The 18,247-nt window shown below is 39.6% G+C and overlaps 1 protein-coding gene across 1 annotated transcript; it reads right to left on the bottom strand.

The window, feature by feature from the left end:
- Window positions 1-52: 52 nt before the first annotated feature.
- On the bottom strand, window positions 53-16,923 carry bmerb1 (bMERB domain containing 1). The gene is made up of 6 exons (XM_023289409.3): window positions 16,634-16,923; window positions 10,851-10,971; window positions 7,637-7,710; window positions 4,796-4,910; window positions 2,737-2,819; window positions 53-2,418 (listed from the first exon to the last, which is right to left on the bottom strand). The coding sequence occupies exons 1-6, from the start codon at window positions 16,719-16,721 to the stop codon at window positions 2,300-2,302; spliced, it is 600 nt and encodes a 199-aa protein (XP_023145177.1). The 5' UTR covers window positions 16,722-16,923; the 3' UTR covers window positions 53-2,299.
- Window positions 16,924-18,247: the final 1,324 nt, after the last annotated feature.

An 18,247-nucleotide genomic window follows, 5' to 3' on the forward strand; every position in this document is an offset into this window, starting at 1 on the left:
CCTCTGCTCTATTTTTTCTTTTTTTTTTCAAAGAATCAACCGACACACTATGTTCCTGAAAGATGCGCTTTATTTAAACATATATGTACAGGTAGTTTCAGCTTATTTTTCTGCATATTTGTTCAAAATTCAACATATGGACCTTCATAAATTCACTACAACTACAGACCGCTAAGTTTATCAGAAGAAAGTGGCAACGAGCAACACTTTGCTTGACATGAGTCACTAATGTCCTAAATACACTCAAACATACACCGTCTATTGGAGGCATTTACAAGAGAGTTGCATTTGTTTCCTGGTGTTTAGCATTAAAAACGCAACACTAAATTCAGAGGATGCAAGTGGTTTGTTGGTAATTTCCCATAATTACTATGAATGTTGTCACTGTTTTCCCATTAGATGATGTTAGTTGGTTGATGTGTTGACTGGGGAGTGGTGAGGTTTTCATGATGACAAATGATTTAACTGTTCATCATATGCAGGCATCAAAATTAAGGGGTTACTGAAAATGCTACAAATGTGAGTCCTATGAGGCGGCAGGCCAGTTAGTGCTACGGAAAGTCTGAAGACGCATTTTAGTGTTGTCTTATTGGTAATTTTGTCTGATTATGTTTGTGTTTATTATCTGTAACACTAAATTAGGAGGTTCGTGCTTTCACACCCTCTAAAGGCTAATCATTTGATCAGATTTCTTTAATGTATTAAAAAAAACAAGGACCTTGAAGCTTTAAGGAGAGAGAGAACTTTTAGCTAGACCATTAGATCCAATATTCTCCTTTTTTTTTTAAACAAATTTGCAATGAAGTTAGTAATTGATTAGTTAGTAAAAGGATGCACAGGTGAATCTTTGATGTGATGGTTGAAAGAGTTGTGACATACAGCTACTCTGACAAATGTAGATCACAAAATCAGAATCTATGTCTATTTGTATAGTAGCTGCTTTTTGTGCGACGCACCTCTTATACTTCATGGCATGTGTTTTAACTAAAAAAATAAAAATGTAAAATCACAAAATACAGCAGTAGGTTGTAACAAAACAATGGACAGATGATGCAGCTGTGCCTTACATCATATTTAGCTGAACAAAAACTCTTTAAATTCCTGTTGCATAAACTGCTTTCTCCTTGTGTTTTTTTCCTCACCTCCTTTGCTCACATCTCTGGTGTGGAGCCGAAAGAAAAAAGGAGAGGAGTTGAGGAAATACACAAACTGAGAAATAAGAAGGGAGCATTTCTGTGTAAATATAACACTATGTGATTGGTTTTATGCTAGGAATAATAATGAAATACATATCCAAAGATCCTCTTATATTTATATCAACAAAGTTTCCTGCATTTTTCACACCAGGATTTTCAAATTTCATTTCCAAACATCAGTTATCGACTTCTTTGATTACTAATATTTAATATCAGTATCGACTCTAAAAACTCTACAGCCATCAACTCCTAATTCAGAATATTTCCATTTTTGTCCTACTGAGTTAACCTTTTGATAGAAATGAATAATTCTGCCTTTTGCAGTTTTGTTTACCGTCTTGTGTCACTGTCTTTGAGGACTCTCAGACTTCAGTCGTATTACACAAATATTCCTAACTGACTCTGTGCCCAATATGACCCAGCTTTGTAGCAATGTGGAGTCTTTTAATTAATTCATGAGCTTTTGGTGACATTTTCAATCTGTAAACTCCTCACGTCCAGACAATAAACCTGCTGTTTTAAGAATATTGCTCAGCTCAAAAGCTTCCACAGGCTGCCGCTCCTTTCTAGTATTTATACACCAGTTTGCATAAGTCTCTTTACAGGCTACTATTAGTGAGTTTTGGGGCAAAACTAGTGAAAATGCAGAGTGTTGGGTCTCCTGAAAGTGAAAGAGGTTCACCAGTTGATGCTCATGAGCTGACATGTAACATTATAAATACCTGTTGTCAAACACGATGGGATGAAAACAGATATTTCAATTCTTTTCTCGTCAGACAGAGAACCTCAGCTGTTAGTTTATTGTGCTTGTAGTTCTGCTCATATCATCATGGAATGAGGGAATGACCTGCTTCTAAATACATCGACATGTATTCATCTCTCCTCTTGGCATCACGCATAAACACTCTTGACGAATATCTTTCCTGCAGAGTTTCCCTTGAATACTGATCAGCTCCCTGCAGCCAAACTACAAATCTGATCCCTGAGCAGTTTCAAGATCAAACACTGCTAACTGAGGTTCTCTGGGTAACGGAGAGGGAGGGGTGGATGTATGTCGTGTCATGTCATGTGATGTGTATCCGGCATGTAGAAGTCTGTGCCAGTTACATTATGGCACACTGGGTGGCTCCGCAGCAGTCCTTAATGATGGCCGCCCCTGATTTGGTGATGAACGGTTTGTTGGGAGGCGGCTCGGGGATTTGTCTCTTGGACTTTGGAGGATCTTGTCACAAAAAGGAAAGAGGAAAGAGAAAGATCACAACCTGTAAGCAGCAACACTCTTCTGTCTGTAGGTTATTTTTCAGCTAAGATGAACTTTATTGATCCCACAGTGGGGGAAAGTTCACCAAATGACAGAGGTATAAGGGCAGTATAAGATATTAAAAACATTATACAGTATACACAAGATGAAATTTTCAAGAACCCTGTATACAAAAGGATGAGATTGTAACAAATTATTGCACGTAAGTCAGTGGAATGTGTATGTAAGAAGAAAGAAGTGCAGCAGTAAGCGAGGTAGACCAGTGAAGCTCCCACTCACTTTGTGTGACTTTGAGTTTCTGCTCCAGAGGCATCAGCTTCAGCCTGAGGAACTCGGCCATCTCTTTGTCCTCCTCTTGTTCCCTGAGGTGCAAAAACAGTCGTATCTTAGTCTGGATGCAGTTCATTCAGCTCCTCTGGTTATCTGACTGGTGCGGTGCTACAATTCCGACTGGCCCACTTCCAGTTTTCACCCCCTCGTTATCATTACTTTTAAGTCTCAGAGCTGAGCATCCGTTTCCCTGAAAGACAAATCCTCCGTGGTTTAGCGCCACTGAAAAGTTCCTGCAGATATTTGCAGCATCCTCAGGGACTTCTCTGCTGTCTAATTAAAAAAATATATTCCATCCGTTGCACAAGAAAAAAGATTTGGACAGTCAGCTGGAAGGTTTCTGTTTAACTCTGGCAGTCTAAGTAAATTGAGGTTGCATGTATTGATTTGTGTTGTTGCTACTCCTGTTGTGCAAACGGTGATTAACATTCAAAGCAGATGTTACATATTAGGCAGGCTGTGCACACTAATGGAACATATTTTGCTTGTGAATTATTATTAAGGAAGTTCTGTTCCCTCACGTTCTGTCTAGTTCCCAGTATGGGTTCATATGTGCTATTTCTGCCGCTCTGTTTTATTCTTTATCACCTCTGCTTTCACACACACTGAATTCATTTGCAACTTTGACGACACTGTGCTTTTCGATTCTCTTTCTGTCTTCTCTGACTCCCCCTCATCACCTCATCTTCATGAATGTTCAACGACCAGTGGTGGAAGATCCATCTAGTGCTGTCCTTGAGTACAATTATGAGTTGCGTTTTTTTATGTATTTCCATTTTATGCTACTTTATAATTCCACTCCAAGACATTTCACAGGGAGATATTGTACTTTCCACTACATATACACCAGTCATTCATATTGAAAAGACTCTTTTGTCCAATTTTTTAAAAAAGAAAATAAAATTAACATTGTTTCATACATTTTTACCATTTCATTCAGGCAACAGATGAAATCTAAAAACACAGTAAGATCTCATTAATTTAATGTCCTAATGGAATAGCAAATGACTTTAAATTAGATGAAATTTTAATTAAGGAGAGTTACTTCAAGCTTCAAAACACTCTGAATTAAGCAGGTATTTTGGAATTATCAATATCTGAATTAACTGGGAAAAAAGAAACTTAAAATTGGAACAACATGGAGAGGCATTACCAACACTGGAAAAAAATAGTAACTCTCAGTGCTATACATATTTTACTATTTACATGTGATATTTGTTTCCAAACTTGTCTCCAATCTACTATCTACGTAAACACAACCTGCAGTTCAACCAGGCTGTGTCGCTGTTGGTCTCATGCCTTCATGATTGCACTGGAGAGGAAAGAGTTTTATGTTTTTCACAGGCTCTGGTTCGTGCAAATGGTTTATTTCGGGGACATTTTTCAATGAGACATTGATTAAAGTGAATATAGTTTGACTTAAGTTTGTGGGATTGAAGGCACACAGGAGCCATTCAAGACAAAACTGGTAATTGTTTCTGTTTTTAAGGTTTTTGTTCTAATAAGTGGTGTAATTTTGGACTTTATTAAAAGATAACATGCCTTTCAAACCCACTGGTGGGTTTTGGGGTTTCACAGGGTTAAAATAACACAGAGAGAACCTGATAGCACTCTTCCGATATCAGTCTTTTCAACTGCACATAAATTTGTTCATGCAGTGATTTAAAACTCTCGTCGTGTCTGTGTGAAAGTTCTCTCCGTGTCACACTCTGCGGGTTATCAGTGGGAGCAGAGGAGGAAAATGACAATGCAGAGCCTCGACCATCACTCAGCCTCCTCCCACACTGGAGGCAGAGCCGTGATGATGAAGAGACGCCGTCCTCGGCATTCTCATTTGCTCACATTTGCTCTACACATTTACGCTCGAGTCGCCTTCCCACAGCTTCTCAAGCGTCCTGTTTAATGAAGGAATATACAGCAGCTGCACTTCTGCCCAGCAGCGTCTAAGTAAACAAAAAGACATTTGGCTCCCGGATATTAACTGAGCTCGATAGGCGGGAGGCCGTACCTTAATCTCTCCACCTCAGCATCATCGACCAGGAAATCCCTCTTCTGCACCAGTTTATGGATCTTCAGGATCAGCTCCTCTTCCCGCTGCCTGTGCTTCTTGTTCTTTTCTTTCTCTGAGGGAAACCAAGAGGAAATAAGAAATACACTTTTAGTATTTTTTTATTATCCTATTAATGCCACAACTGTTCAGAAAAAAGTAGATAGGATTACTTTATCTTCATTTTCTTTTTTAGTGTCGAGGGATTCATGATCTCGTGTTTTTTTCTAATTCCTAGCTACAACCCTGAATCAAATCCAGCAAATCCGGACGTCATAAATTACCACAGTAGCAAAAAGTTAGGGCTTTCTCTTGCAACATTAAATGTTCTCTGTGGCTGTAAAGTTTACGGCAGCCAGCCAATGAAGAAGTCATTTGCATTCTTTCTAATGGCCAGCAGATGGATGCAAGAAGAAGTCATATTATATAGAAGTCTATGAGAAAATGACCCTACTTCTCACTTGAGTTGTCACCTTGGTGAAGATTTTCCTAATGACTTTATGATCTCAATTGCCAGTTTGAAGCCTCTTTCAAAACAGCAGGGTGTTAGTTTGGTAAATTATGTTCCCATTTAGAATGAAACAGATGAAGCAGGGTATGTTTTATCGGCCACCTTCTTTCAAGGACATGCATAGTGCCTTAGAGTTCTCAGTCAGAGCCAGCTCTCACTTGTCACATCCGGTTTCAAAACATCTAAATAGCAATGGCCAGATTCCAAAAATGCTGATGTCACTGTGTCTACGTCCATCATTTTTATATATATTCAGGATCTGCTATAGACATAACATACACAAGACTGGGACCAAACAAATTTGGGAAAATATCTTACTGACGTTTTTTTTTCCGAACAGACCTTGTGATTTTGAGTCAGTGTTCAACATATTTTTTAAAATTCTTGCTATAGTTCAGTATTAACTTTGTAACAGCATTAAAACTTGTGATAGAGCTTTACAATGAGATACAATCGAAAATGTGGCTGCCATTGATAGTATGTGTTTTTCTGGGATACGTGCTTTCTATATATTTTCTTTAGCTCAAGAATGTTAAACAGAATGAAACCATATGTTGAAACGTTTACTTTAGCCATCATTCATCACAGGTTGACCTGTGGGTTAACCTAAAGGGACTAGGGACCTCCTGGCTCCCTCTTTCTCTCTTTCTTCTTCTCACGCAATGTATCCTAATGTATGCCAGATGTTGAAACCTATAAAGATCTAGTCATTGTAACTCTCTTCATTCATTCACCGCATGATGCTTGAATCACGGGCTCGTCCGTATTAAATGTACTCTTAATTTGATCTACCTGTGTCATCTCTTCATTGATGAACATCCACCTTCAGATCAACATCATTTCAGCCACACAGGTTTGCATACATTTGTAAAACTGGATCAGATGTGCTGCATAACATATATCCTTAACTGCAGCCTTTGCAATTTGCTAGTCGTTTAAAGCCATGAATTAATTAGCAAGACTGAATAATATTGGTGGACATTATGTTGATAGCTAAAATTACACCTTGACTATATTTGACTGTCCAGCACAGCACTGAGGTGAAGTGTGGAGATTAGTCTGATGAGAGACTATATTTTAAAAAACTCCTTTGTCCCTCCATGAATTGAATACCCTGCTAATGCTGACCCTAGTATTCCCCTACGTCAGTCTCATTTGGCCAGACAGGTTTAACTAAACAAAACATTTTTTGTTTTTTGTGCTTACGTGGAGTTTGTGTTGGAGTTCATGGTGTGCTAAGAGCAGACTCCATTTCTAAGGTAACATGAGCTGGTGCTGCACATTGTTGGTGCTGTAGGGGGGCAGAAAGGGGGCACTAAGGCAGCGACCATGAACGACACATCTTTCGCATTCCCCCAAAATTTGACTCGAACTTTTCACATAGAAACCCCTCCATTGGCTGTTACTGGCAACCAAGGCAGTTGTGCAAGGTTTCATTTTTTTATGGTTTAGTTATGGTTAATAGTTGGTGAGTGATTAAAACATGTAAACTGTTTAAAGTTCTTACAACTTTAATACAAAAAATTAACTTTGCAACACCAGCATTTTTACAGTGCATTTATTCTGAATTGCATCATGGAGTTGCCAGATGTTCCTGTCATTTTGTCCACACCGCTATGTTGTGAAGTGGTTAAAAATCCGCCCAGTGTTTGACAGGTCACTGGTGCTGCTGTTTGTGCGTCCTTGAACACGACACCACCCCTCCTGCACACACTGACACACGATGTGCGTCTCTTTGAGGTTGTCAGGGTCTCTGCACACACAGCTTCATGCATGTGCTACTGTGTGCGATACAGCTGACGTCAGCAAAGCACTTCTCACTGCATTTCAGAAAGAGGCAACACTGACTGTGACACAAGTGACTGTGGAGTTTCGCTAGTATTTGATTCTGTATGCTGCAGCAGAAAAAAAAAACATTCAGGCTTTAATTATGACCGTTTACTGAAATTAATTTTTTGACACTTCGCCTGGAATGTGTCCCACAGCTCATGTTGCCTTCACAGGGATGATGCATGGGTGTTTATGTATGTATGATTATCTCTCCATGTCCCTGAGACTCACAATCAATCCTGCGTAGTTTAGCGTAGCGACACTTCCTATAAATCAGCGTGATGCTTGCAGAGGTTATGGGACTCTGGTGAGCTGCAAACAAGCACTTTCTGCCAAAAATGCTATTTTTGGTCGAGAATGGACCGTTCTGTATGCAACATGATGAATTCAGATTTTTTTATTTTCTGAAATGCTTCAGGACAGTCGTTGGAAAAGGCAGAATGAATGTGTGTGAACTGTACCTGGTACTGCGACAATCTGTCTGAGCTCCTGCTTTAAACTCATGATGTCTTTGCAGAGCTGAATGTCATCCATCCTAGAAAAAGAGACAAAGAACAGCAAATTACTGTCTTTCATCAGATTATAGAAGAACTGATATTATTAGCTGCTCCGCTTCCATGTTGGATGTTTATCTGACTGGAATGATGTTACGCAGACGTACACAGATCAGCCACAACATTAAAACCACTGGCAGCTGAAGTGATTGTTACAGTGCTGTGCTCTGCTGAAAAACCTTAAATCCTGCCACTCATGTGGATGTTTCTTTGACATTTAAACATTTTTAGTGCTCTTCAGTATGAAAACTATTCAAGAATGGCTCAAGAAACACAACAAGGACTGGTTTTCAGAGCTGTTTTGGTAGCATGAACTGTATATTATCTAATAAATCTTGCTGAAAATTCTGTTGGAAGGATTTCTAATATGTCATTCAGTACTATTTTAGCTTTGGCTTTTGCAACTTCTTCCTTTGTTTTCTGCTAAAACTACCAATTTCTGAGCCAGACATTATGCCATTTAGGGTACACAAAAACATCCATCACAATTTCCATGAGTTCAAGATCTTCAAATCGCTTCTGTTTGTCAAACCAACAGTTGAAAACTAAACATATTCAGCTCACAGACATATCAGACTGAATTCAGTATTGTGAAGAAATTCAACTACAATCAAAAATTGCTGTTAGTTATTTTTTTCCATTCTGCTTATTATTTTAAGGACAACTTGCTTTAGCATTAATCTCTATTAGTCACTCCCTGTCCAGTGCAGCTGAACTAAACTCCGCTCTTGTACTTGTCATTAAGATTTCACAGCCTCAGGCCTCCATCACACATCTGCAGATGGAAAACATGCAAAAAAATCAATCCAGCTCGTTGGTCTCCGAGCCTCCTGCAGCCCTGACTTGTCACCCTCGGGGACCTCAACGTTTCCCCCTCTCCCCCCCTGAATCCCTGCCTCTCTCTGTGTGTCTGTGGAGCAGCGACAGCTAACCACAGATTTAATTCTCCTTGTGATAGATCGGGCCGATGATTCATCCACAGCCTCCTCCTCTCCCTGCGTTTATCCCTGTTGCTGTTTTACACCTCCCTCCTTTTTCTTTCTCCCCCTATACACTCCTCCCTCCATTTTTCTCCCTCTTCTGCCTTGTGTTTTGCTCTCTGAATGCTATCTGTGGATTCCAGCAGCTTCTGCACTCTGACACTCCATCTGCTGACTTGTGTGTACATACATGTGTTAATGTGAGTCAAGCAGAGACGTAAGCAGTAAAGCAGCGTGGCGGCCTAATGAAGCCTTTCACGTGTGAACTAACGTTATTAACCGAGTGAGCTCCTTAAGATGTGTATCGGCTTCAACGGACACCTCAAGCATCGCACAACAGAAGTTACAGCTGTAATGACCCACAGAGTACACTGTTCAGTTCTTTATGTCACAGTTGTGAGACAATGTAAAACTCTTTCAACATAGGAAATAAACAGCGCTTTGTATTTCAGAATCAGAATTAGCTTTAATGGCCAAGTACGTACACAACATACGAGGAATTTGGTTTCGGCTGTTGGTGTCACCCTAGGAATATGGAAGAGAATAATAAAAAATAAAGAAACTATAGAAAGAGGAACAGGGAGGAAAAAATTAGTAGTAATAAAATTAAATATAACTCAATATATACAGAAATTTACAGCTGGAAAGGAATATTTCTGTTTTCAAATGAGTTTAAAAAGGTGCTACAGCTAAACATCAATGAAAACTACTGACCAGTGAAGTTGATCAGATTGCTAAGATACAATATTCTGCTGGGAAAACTTTCTTGCATTCATGTGGATGTTACTTTGATATGTACTACCCACCTAAACAGTGCAGCAGCTCAAGCACACCCCCAAATGGCAACAGCCAGCTCCAGTAGGATAACCCAACCTGCTACCCTGTAAAAACTGCTCAGGAATTACTCCAGGAACACGACCAAGAACCCAAGGTGTTGGCGAAGCTTCACCCTACAACCCACAAGACTCTAAGGAATCAGTGATAAAGCTGAGGGGATACAAGGTGGTCCTTTCAACTGCTGAACCCCAGGACCTGAGAACTGGTTTAAAAGACGTTGTATTTTTTTAAACTGCCAAAACGGCATCATTTATCAAAAACTAAAACTGAAAAAACTGGAAGGATTATCCCATTTTTACTTTCTGACATCCCTTGAACTCCTCATTCGTGATGAATTGTTCTCTTGGGAAACTTAACTAATTATAAGCTTAAAATCTTGATATTTGGTCACAATATTCTCTCTGTCACACTTCAAAATCGGCCGAAAATAAACTAGAAACACAAAACATATAGGAAACAAATATAGCAAAAAATTTAAAATGTAAGTAAGAAAATATCTACAGTATATAGAGTCACCATTTTGCCAGTATTGGTAACAGCTGTGAGTACTTGGAAAAATGTTGTTTTTCAGTATTTTTCTATTATGATTTTTGTAATTTTGTTACACTGTGCAGAAGAGATGTTTGAGTTTCTCTATTTCTAGCCATGTTTCTCCCTTTTCCACAGAAGCACAGGACTTTATATTGCAGCGAAAAAATATAGAATATGTAAAAAACAACCACAACAACAACAAAATTTCTGCTTCATATTATAACAAAAAAGAAGAAAAATAAGCAGAGGATTAGAGGATTTTTGGAGCTCTAGTCTACTTTGAACTATTGCACTGGATTATTACTTGGCAAAATGAACTGCCACAATATTAAATCCAGTATTTGGTCCTTTGTATCAATATCCATATTGTCCTGCTGCAGAAAAAGCAAAGACAGAACATTTCTAAGAGGTTTCCACAATGTCTCATCCCAAACACTGATCCATAGCCTCTGAAGCTAATGTTGCTGGAGAGTCAATGAGTTCATCATTGGCAAGTCCAGCCCTCTGAAAAATCAATGGACAAATGGGAAACTTCTCTCTGTAACAGCCAGTTTTTCAAACAGCCAACGTACTGTTTGTCTCAAGGAAATAACACTTAAATCCCTTTGCAGTGCGTCACAACAGAGTCAAGGCTTGTGCCATGTGTCATGGCAACAAGGCAAAGCTCATTATCCACTCAGGGCCAGCAACAGAAATTGTTATGACACTGTATTGATCGCGTCATTGTCACACTCTGTTACGTTTTGTGTCACAAAAACACAGACGACACCTACATAAAACGCAGTTCTGACTCTCGGCGCACCAGGACCTCCCGCAGGCGCTGGATACGAGCCATCTCCACTTCAATTTCCTCTGGAGACATGGTGCTCTCTGCCATGGACACATCTGAGTGGCCTGAAGAAAAACAGAGTAAAAGCAATGTAAAAAGGAGCAATAAAAAGACAGGAAAGAAACCGAAGACCTGACAAGCAAGAGGAACACGCAGCTACAAGGACAGCTCTGCATTGTCGGTTACCAAACTTTATTTGACGTTGCTTCAGTGTTTGAAGCCTATTTGCTGGTTTAGATTACAGAGAACACTCTCCACACATTAAAGGTCAAATTATAGATTCCAGTGGTGCATCGCCCGCATCTTATTTGAGATCTTAACTCTATATTTGCTTTCCTTTAGTGAATTTCATGTGACAAATGCATCCATGAGTTGTTAATTTTGGCCTGTTAGTCCTTGAAAACTTTTTCATGGTATCAGCTTCTTGGCAAACCCACGTCTCACCTCAACACCATATGACGTGTCATCTCACAGCAGCCAAGAACATGATATTTGGAAAGAAAGCAGCATGTGTAATTGAGAGAGGTGATTTGAAGTTTAAAGACTGAAGGCGCGAATGACTGCTTTGCCCTGAAATGTTCCAGTCACTGAGTTTTGGATGAATAGTCTTTTTAGGCAAAGGTTTCCAACTGAGTGAAATGACCCAACAGTATCTAAGCAGCAGCCATGAAAGGAACTTGTTGAATTCTCGAAATGTTAATGAAGGTATTTCCTTAAAAACTTTTCTGTAACGTTGATGGAAAAGGTCATGAAGTCAAGGAAAGACGTGAAGGAGATTACATGAGGACGCAGGAAAAGACAGCTGTGGTGCAAAAAGAATATATTTACACTCAGGTGCGTAACCATGTGATGGCAGATGTTATTGGGTCTGCTGTGGAAGGTGCATTTCTTTGAATGTTGGAATTGTGGGACAAAATTATCTCCTTTCTTTCTGTAAAAGATGGTTCGGTGTTTTCTGTGCTAAAGGAGGTCAGAATAGAGACATTGAAGCACCTTTTGTAGCATTTAGAGAATTCGACCTCATCAAGGCTGACTATTACTAGAATCAGAGCCCCATCGATGTATTTGTTGGCCAGTAAAATTGACCAATATTGGTCTGTCTTGAATATACTAGTATTTGCATATATACCGTCCAATATGTGTCGACATGAAAACTTAACGGAACATGATGCAGGAAACGATGCTTGTGCTAATTTTGAAATGGTGTCATCACACAGTTTGTCCAGCAGAGTGCGCTCCATTGTTTACAAGCACTGTCTGTAGCACATGTAGCGGAGTTCAGCTGAGCAGATAGCAGATAGTGGTGTGGAGACAAGTGGTGTCTTCACTGCATGTTGCTAACTAGTTTGTGAAATGTCTTGCTGGAAAGATAATAAATACTAAACAGAGCATCCTACTTGCCTAATGTTGCATTTTATGGGCCAATATATCAATATCTAAAAATTGGTATCGCCCCCAGAACCCAGTATCAGTAAAGATTCTAGTTAGCAACCTTCGGAAGCAAAAGGAAAGTACATTCAGCAACAACCGTATAGGTGCTTCAGTGTTTCCTTTCTTATCTCTTTTAGTATGCAGGGTGCAGTGGTCGGTCCTTTACAAAAGTAAATAAGATAATACTGTTGCACAATTCCCAGCAGCAGCAGCATGTAAGGCGAGGCACCGTCTACAGCAAACCCATGTCAACAAGTGTCGTCAGATTCCTTTACCACCATGGTTATTTTATTTCTATGTCCTTATGAACTTTCCTTCACATCTTATGTGACGGTTTCCATGGCGGTAATGGAAATTTGTTTAGGAAAGAACACAGAACATAATCTCTTTGACTATTCCCAGAACTATACACCAGGCACTCTGAGACCATTTTCCGTGTAAGAACATTGTTGGTGTTGTGGTGGAGAAGAAATTACCTTGACACCAGCACTGATCTTACACTCCTCCCGATAACAGAGACACTGCAGCCACAAAACACTTACTACACTGACCAACCAATTATTACACTGATCAATGCAATGACCGCTGCAACAGCTATACAGACAGCTGGTGACAACAGATCCTAATTAGCCAATAAAAATGTGTTCCATTAGCATGGAACTGTGGGAGTTAAGTGTTCAGTGCAATGATGTCCTGGTTTCCTCCTCAGAATAGAAAGCCCGTGTTACAAACTGAGTGTGTGGACTTTGAAAGACATAAATTTACATGGTTTACAGGTTAAATTTTCCAGAATGAACTTTACAGTATCTACCCAATCTGTCACAACATTAAAACCACTGACAGGTAAAGTGAATAACTAATAATTATTTTATAATGCAATATTCTGCTGGGAAATCTTGGGTCCTGGCATTCATCTGAATGTTCGTATCACCCACCTAACCGTTGTTGCAGACCAAGTACCCCCCTCCATGGCAACAGCATTCCCCAGCACCCCATGTCCATTCCCTGATAGGTCAGAACTGTTTTGACAGCATAAGGGGAACCTACACAATATCATGTAGCTGGGTTTCATGTTGTGGCTGACAGGTGCAAACACACACTCATCCATTTGGGCATTAAAAGAGTTACTGGTGTCTGTAATCACTCTTCCTATCATCCTGACTCTGAACAGAACACAACTACACTACAAAATCCTCAGTCTGCACACACCTGAGCAAACAAACTATTTGCATCTTTAATCCTGAGCTCTCACGACATTTACCCACAGTTTGTAGGGTAACATCAGAGGACCAGCTGGATCGGCTCTTCGCCCTCCTGCAGCAACACAAGCTGCAGTCTGCGTCTGTGGTACTTTTCATGGACGGAGCTGACTCACCACAGCAGACAGAAGTCTGCACAGGAGGGCTTGGTTTGTTTGTGCCTCACTGACGTTGAATCGTCGCACAACGTATCTGCTGACAATATACTCGCTCGGATGGTAAATCAAAGTTCATAATAAAAAACTGCAGCATGAGGTGAAATTCAAGAAATTCTTTTTTTTTCTGTTTCTTGTTTTTCTTTTCGCACTCGAATGCCACGTGCTCTTCATCAATAACACCGAACTGCACTGAGTCCCGCCTGGACTATTGCAAGTGCCAGCTCAATAATGCCCTAACAGCTTTTTCTCATCTCAGGGAGCTGCTCACACGCACTCAGCATTAAAAACATCACAAGGAATAAAGAGCTTGGATGCTTCCTAATTAAAAGCATCTTGTTCAGCAGGGACAGGTGAGGTTAACTGCAAAGTCTGAGGCCTGCTCTGCTACTCATGTTACCAGTCTTATCACACACATAATTAGTCAACTCAAATTAACCCCAGTTTCACTGAAACAAACCAGCTCATTGGTGCACTTCAGGATTATGACTTAATGAGGGTGGAGAGTGCATGATGCAGCTGCCACATGGGGCTTGACTACAGGGAAATGTCAGCATCTGTATGACATCCAATACAGACACCCTGCAGTAACACTGTATACACTCTGCTGCTGCTGGACCACCTCCCTCCAAAAAGAAAAAAAAACACACCATAAAATAGAAAGTGCAATGTAAACACTTGCAGTATTTGGCTTTGCTGTAAGCATAAATGGGCATAAACCTGCAGGGTGTTGGCTCTGCTTTACCTCAGTCAGAGAGAGAGCAATGACTGAATGTGTGTCTAAAAATATCCACTGCATTTTTTTCCCCTCCTTCTTCTCAGGCTTAATCTGGAAGTTTCTTCACACCTTTCTCCTTCCAGTGATGAATTATCCTCCGTAGAACCAAGTGGGACACGTTTGAAATCACACCTGCTATCGCTTTGTCGCTTCTGTCAACACATGCGTCATTTATCACTCGTCATCGCTCAAGATTTGAGAATGAAAGAAAATAATACAAACATGCAAAAAATATATATGTAAACAAACTGTGTGTGTTTGTACCTTTATGGCCAGTTTTGAGGCTGTGGTTTGTGAAAACAGTTGAAAATCTAAGTTGAAATCTAATAATTTCATGATAGGAAATGAATTGTCAGTTATTGTAATTTATCGAGCAAAAATGCCAAATAAACAACATTTGCATTATTTCGAGTCTTCCTGTGTAAAGATGAGCTAGTGTTTTCAATTTTTGTTTAAAAGCACAACTTGAAGGCAGGTATCTGGGATATTTCAACCTTTTAGAAACCAAATGGTGATTCAATTGCAAGAAATTAAATGCTACTTATAGTCTTAAATAGGAGGCTGCAGTTTGTCATTGTCAGGGCTCCCTCCTCTGTCCCAGCTTCAGCCTCCACCTGACCTCCCTCATCCTCCCTCACCCCCTCCTTCCTCCTATTCCTCTCTCCACCTTCCTGCTGCAGCTCAGCAGAGCTGCTCTGTCCAGCTGTTGTTCATCACCAATCACTCATTAACGGAACTCCGAACAGCTGTGGTGCAGCACACCTGCTGATCATCTCCACCATAAAAGCTGGCTGCACACTCCACACCCTGCCAGATAGTAAACTCTGCTCATGCAGTCAGTTGTCTCGCCTTGCACCTTTGCTATAAGTTCACCATTGAAAAAGCCTTGCCTTGTCTAACCATTTCTCTTGTCTAACTCTGCTGACCCAGCTGCCCGGTCCCACCTGCCCCCCAAAATCAAACATTTGTACTTCTAGTTTTCTCATGTGAGGAGTAGTCATTTTTTTAATGTTTTTATATCACTTTGATGTGAATATATTTTCCACTATTTGTAAAAAAAATAAAATAAAAAATACAACAATTTGAAGACAGGGGTCTGGGGTATTTCTGCCTTTTACTGACCAAATGAAGGGTCAGTTTTAACAAATTAAATAGATGCAGGATAACAATGAATGACAGTAAATGAAGACAGTCAGTTACTGTCATTTATCAAGCAATAATACAAAACAAACTCGTTTCAGGTCTTTCAGTGTGAGGACAAGCTTTTTTTGGGGTTTTATATCATTTTATGTTCTATATATTGTCATGTATTGGCTAAAAAGAATTTGAAGACAGGGCTCTGGGCTATTTACACCTTTTGTAGAACAATTCGATTGCAAAGAAATAATTGCTACCTATAGTCTGAAACAAGGCAAATCAAATAGATATAGGACAACATAAGAGAAACGTTGAATGTAATTTTTTTGTCAGGTTATAATTGAGTGTTAGGGAGCAGCTAGGTCAGCTTTATTATCCTTTTTTGAGGATGTAGTTTGTGCTGTTGTAATACTGTGGCATTGAAAGCAGCTATTATTATGTAGAAAACTCTAATTATTAAGCTTGCTCTACTTTGAAGTCTCTGCATGAGTCATACCAGCACAATGTGGAATTACTGCCACCAATCATCACTGAAAGTAACATCTGAGATAAAATGTCCCTCAAGCTGCCAGAAATCCTGACACGAACATTCAAATATTCCTTTAAATCTGAAACAGATATCCTACACATGTATTGATCAGAGCAGAGATGAGTCAAAGCTCCTGCTGCAGGCGGATGAGCTCAGGCTGCACAAATGACCACAAGTTTGAAAATGCGCTCTGCAGGAGGAACATTTCTTGGCTCAGATTCATTCACAGTAATGCTTCTGGTGTGCACGCAGGGGGCATAACAGGCCTTTTAGCACCGATGCAGCGCTAATGATGCATCCCAAGCCTTTTGTGAGTCACACATTAACCATTTCAGTGCTTCACCGCTCCGCAGACTGGGTCTCCTGAGAGTAAAACATTATTCTGAGAAACACACTGCCGCCATAACTGCATATTTCTCATCAGATTTGGAGGCTCACCTTTGTCCGTTGTCCACGCCGTTTCCGATACGGCTCCGTAGCTCCTGAGCGCGCGTTCGGTGTCCGAAATAGATTTCTTCAGCTCCATGTCGGTGCCCCCGCGCTCGAGACCCAAAAACGAGGCTGTCGTTCCGGTAAAGCTGCACGTTCCCGCTGCGTGCGTCCCTCTGTAGGACTCGGTTTCACCCGGTGACAAGACTCCAGCGACCCGAGACGTTGAGCATCTTTATTCAAGCTTTCAAGTCCCTTTGACGTGTGGCTGGAGAGGAGGCAGGGAGCATGCGCAGTGTGGGCAGGGATGGAAGCACTTGGGAGACACCCACCAGCACCGAGAAGAGGGTAAAAATAAAACAATAGGGGCACCGTTACATCGAAGTTTTTTTGTTTGTTTTGCCTGTTCTAAATCGTATTTTTAGTAAATCTAAACTTGCCAAAGTTCTCTTAGATTATGATTATTCATATTCAGGGAATTCTTCAAACATTTAAGTAACTCTGGCTGTTATTTGGCTTCTCATAAAGCTGTCAGAGGTTAAGTAGCTTCTGTTTTTGCATAAAAAGTATCACATATCTAATAGGAACAATTTCACTGTGCCAAAAGTCTAATTAAAGTCTATAGTCTGAAAGTTTGGCAGCAAGCGTGCCAGAAAAAATATGTTCAAAAACTGTATAAACAGTTATAATAATGGCAAACCTATGTAAAATAATGTGCTTTTTCTGATTCAAATACTGTAATATTGTACAGTTTTACAGTTAAACATAGTACAGGAACTAATTACCATTTGTAAAAATACATATTATTTTCATGTGGACATTATTAGTTTTGGCCTGTTTTTTTTACTGTCGGCATGTAAATTAATACTTTTTTGTCATGTTATTATCTGTAATTTAAAAAAAACACATTTAAACTGGTTGAAAAATCTTCCTTTCATTTACAGTGTACACTGATTTATTTATTTATTTTATTTTTTTTTTTTTTTTTACAATTTTATGGTAATTTTCTCAGTGTATTTTCTAGATTTCCCCCCGTATCTCTGAAATACATGAAAATATCAAATTACAAAAATAGACTGTAAATTTACACATCTAATGTTACATAATATTAAAAACCTGTAACCGTGAATAAGCATAAAAACTTATTCAAAAAAAATAATTTTTTGACATAAAAACTGTTAAAACTCACTTGCAATTGTAATTTCACAAATACTCCCTTCAAGTTTAACACTGAATATGTTTCAAAATATAGATGCTATTAATGACAGGTAACAGTAAAATTAGGGTTGATTCTTTAATTTTATATCGATTTGTTTATTGAATCAGAGATAATCTTGTATGTCTATTTGTAATATGGTGCCCTGGCTCCCGGAATAGTATAATTTTTTAAAGACTGTTTCTTCTTATTTTTTTCACGCTTTGAGTGAGAACGCGGAGAGTAAAAACAATGGCTGCAAATTCGACTATGCAGCAGGCAGCCTTTTCAAAGTACACGTTGTGCTCAATACATTCCCAGTGGTGATGGAGACTGAGGCGCAGTTGCATCTAAATGTTAAGTAATGCATACAGGAGTGAGCAATATTTCAGTCTGAGTCAAAACAGACACAAAAAGATAGCAAACAA

Source organism: Amphiprion ocellaris, chromosome 4 (genome assembly GCF_022539595.1).
Source record: "Amphiprion ocellaris isolate individual 3 ecotype Okinawa chromosome 4, ASM2253959v1, whole genome shotgun sequence".
Taxonomy (NCBI): domain Eukaryota; kingdom Metazoa; phylum Chordata; class Actinopteri; family Pomacentridae; genus Amphiprion; species Amphiprion ocellaris.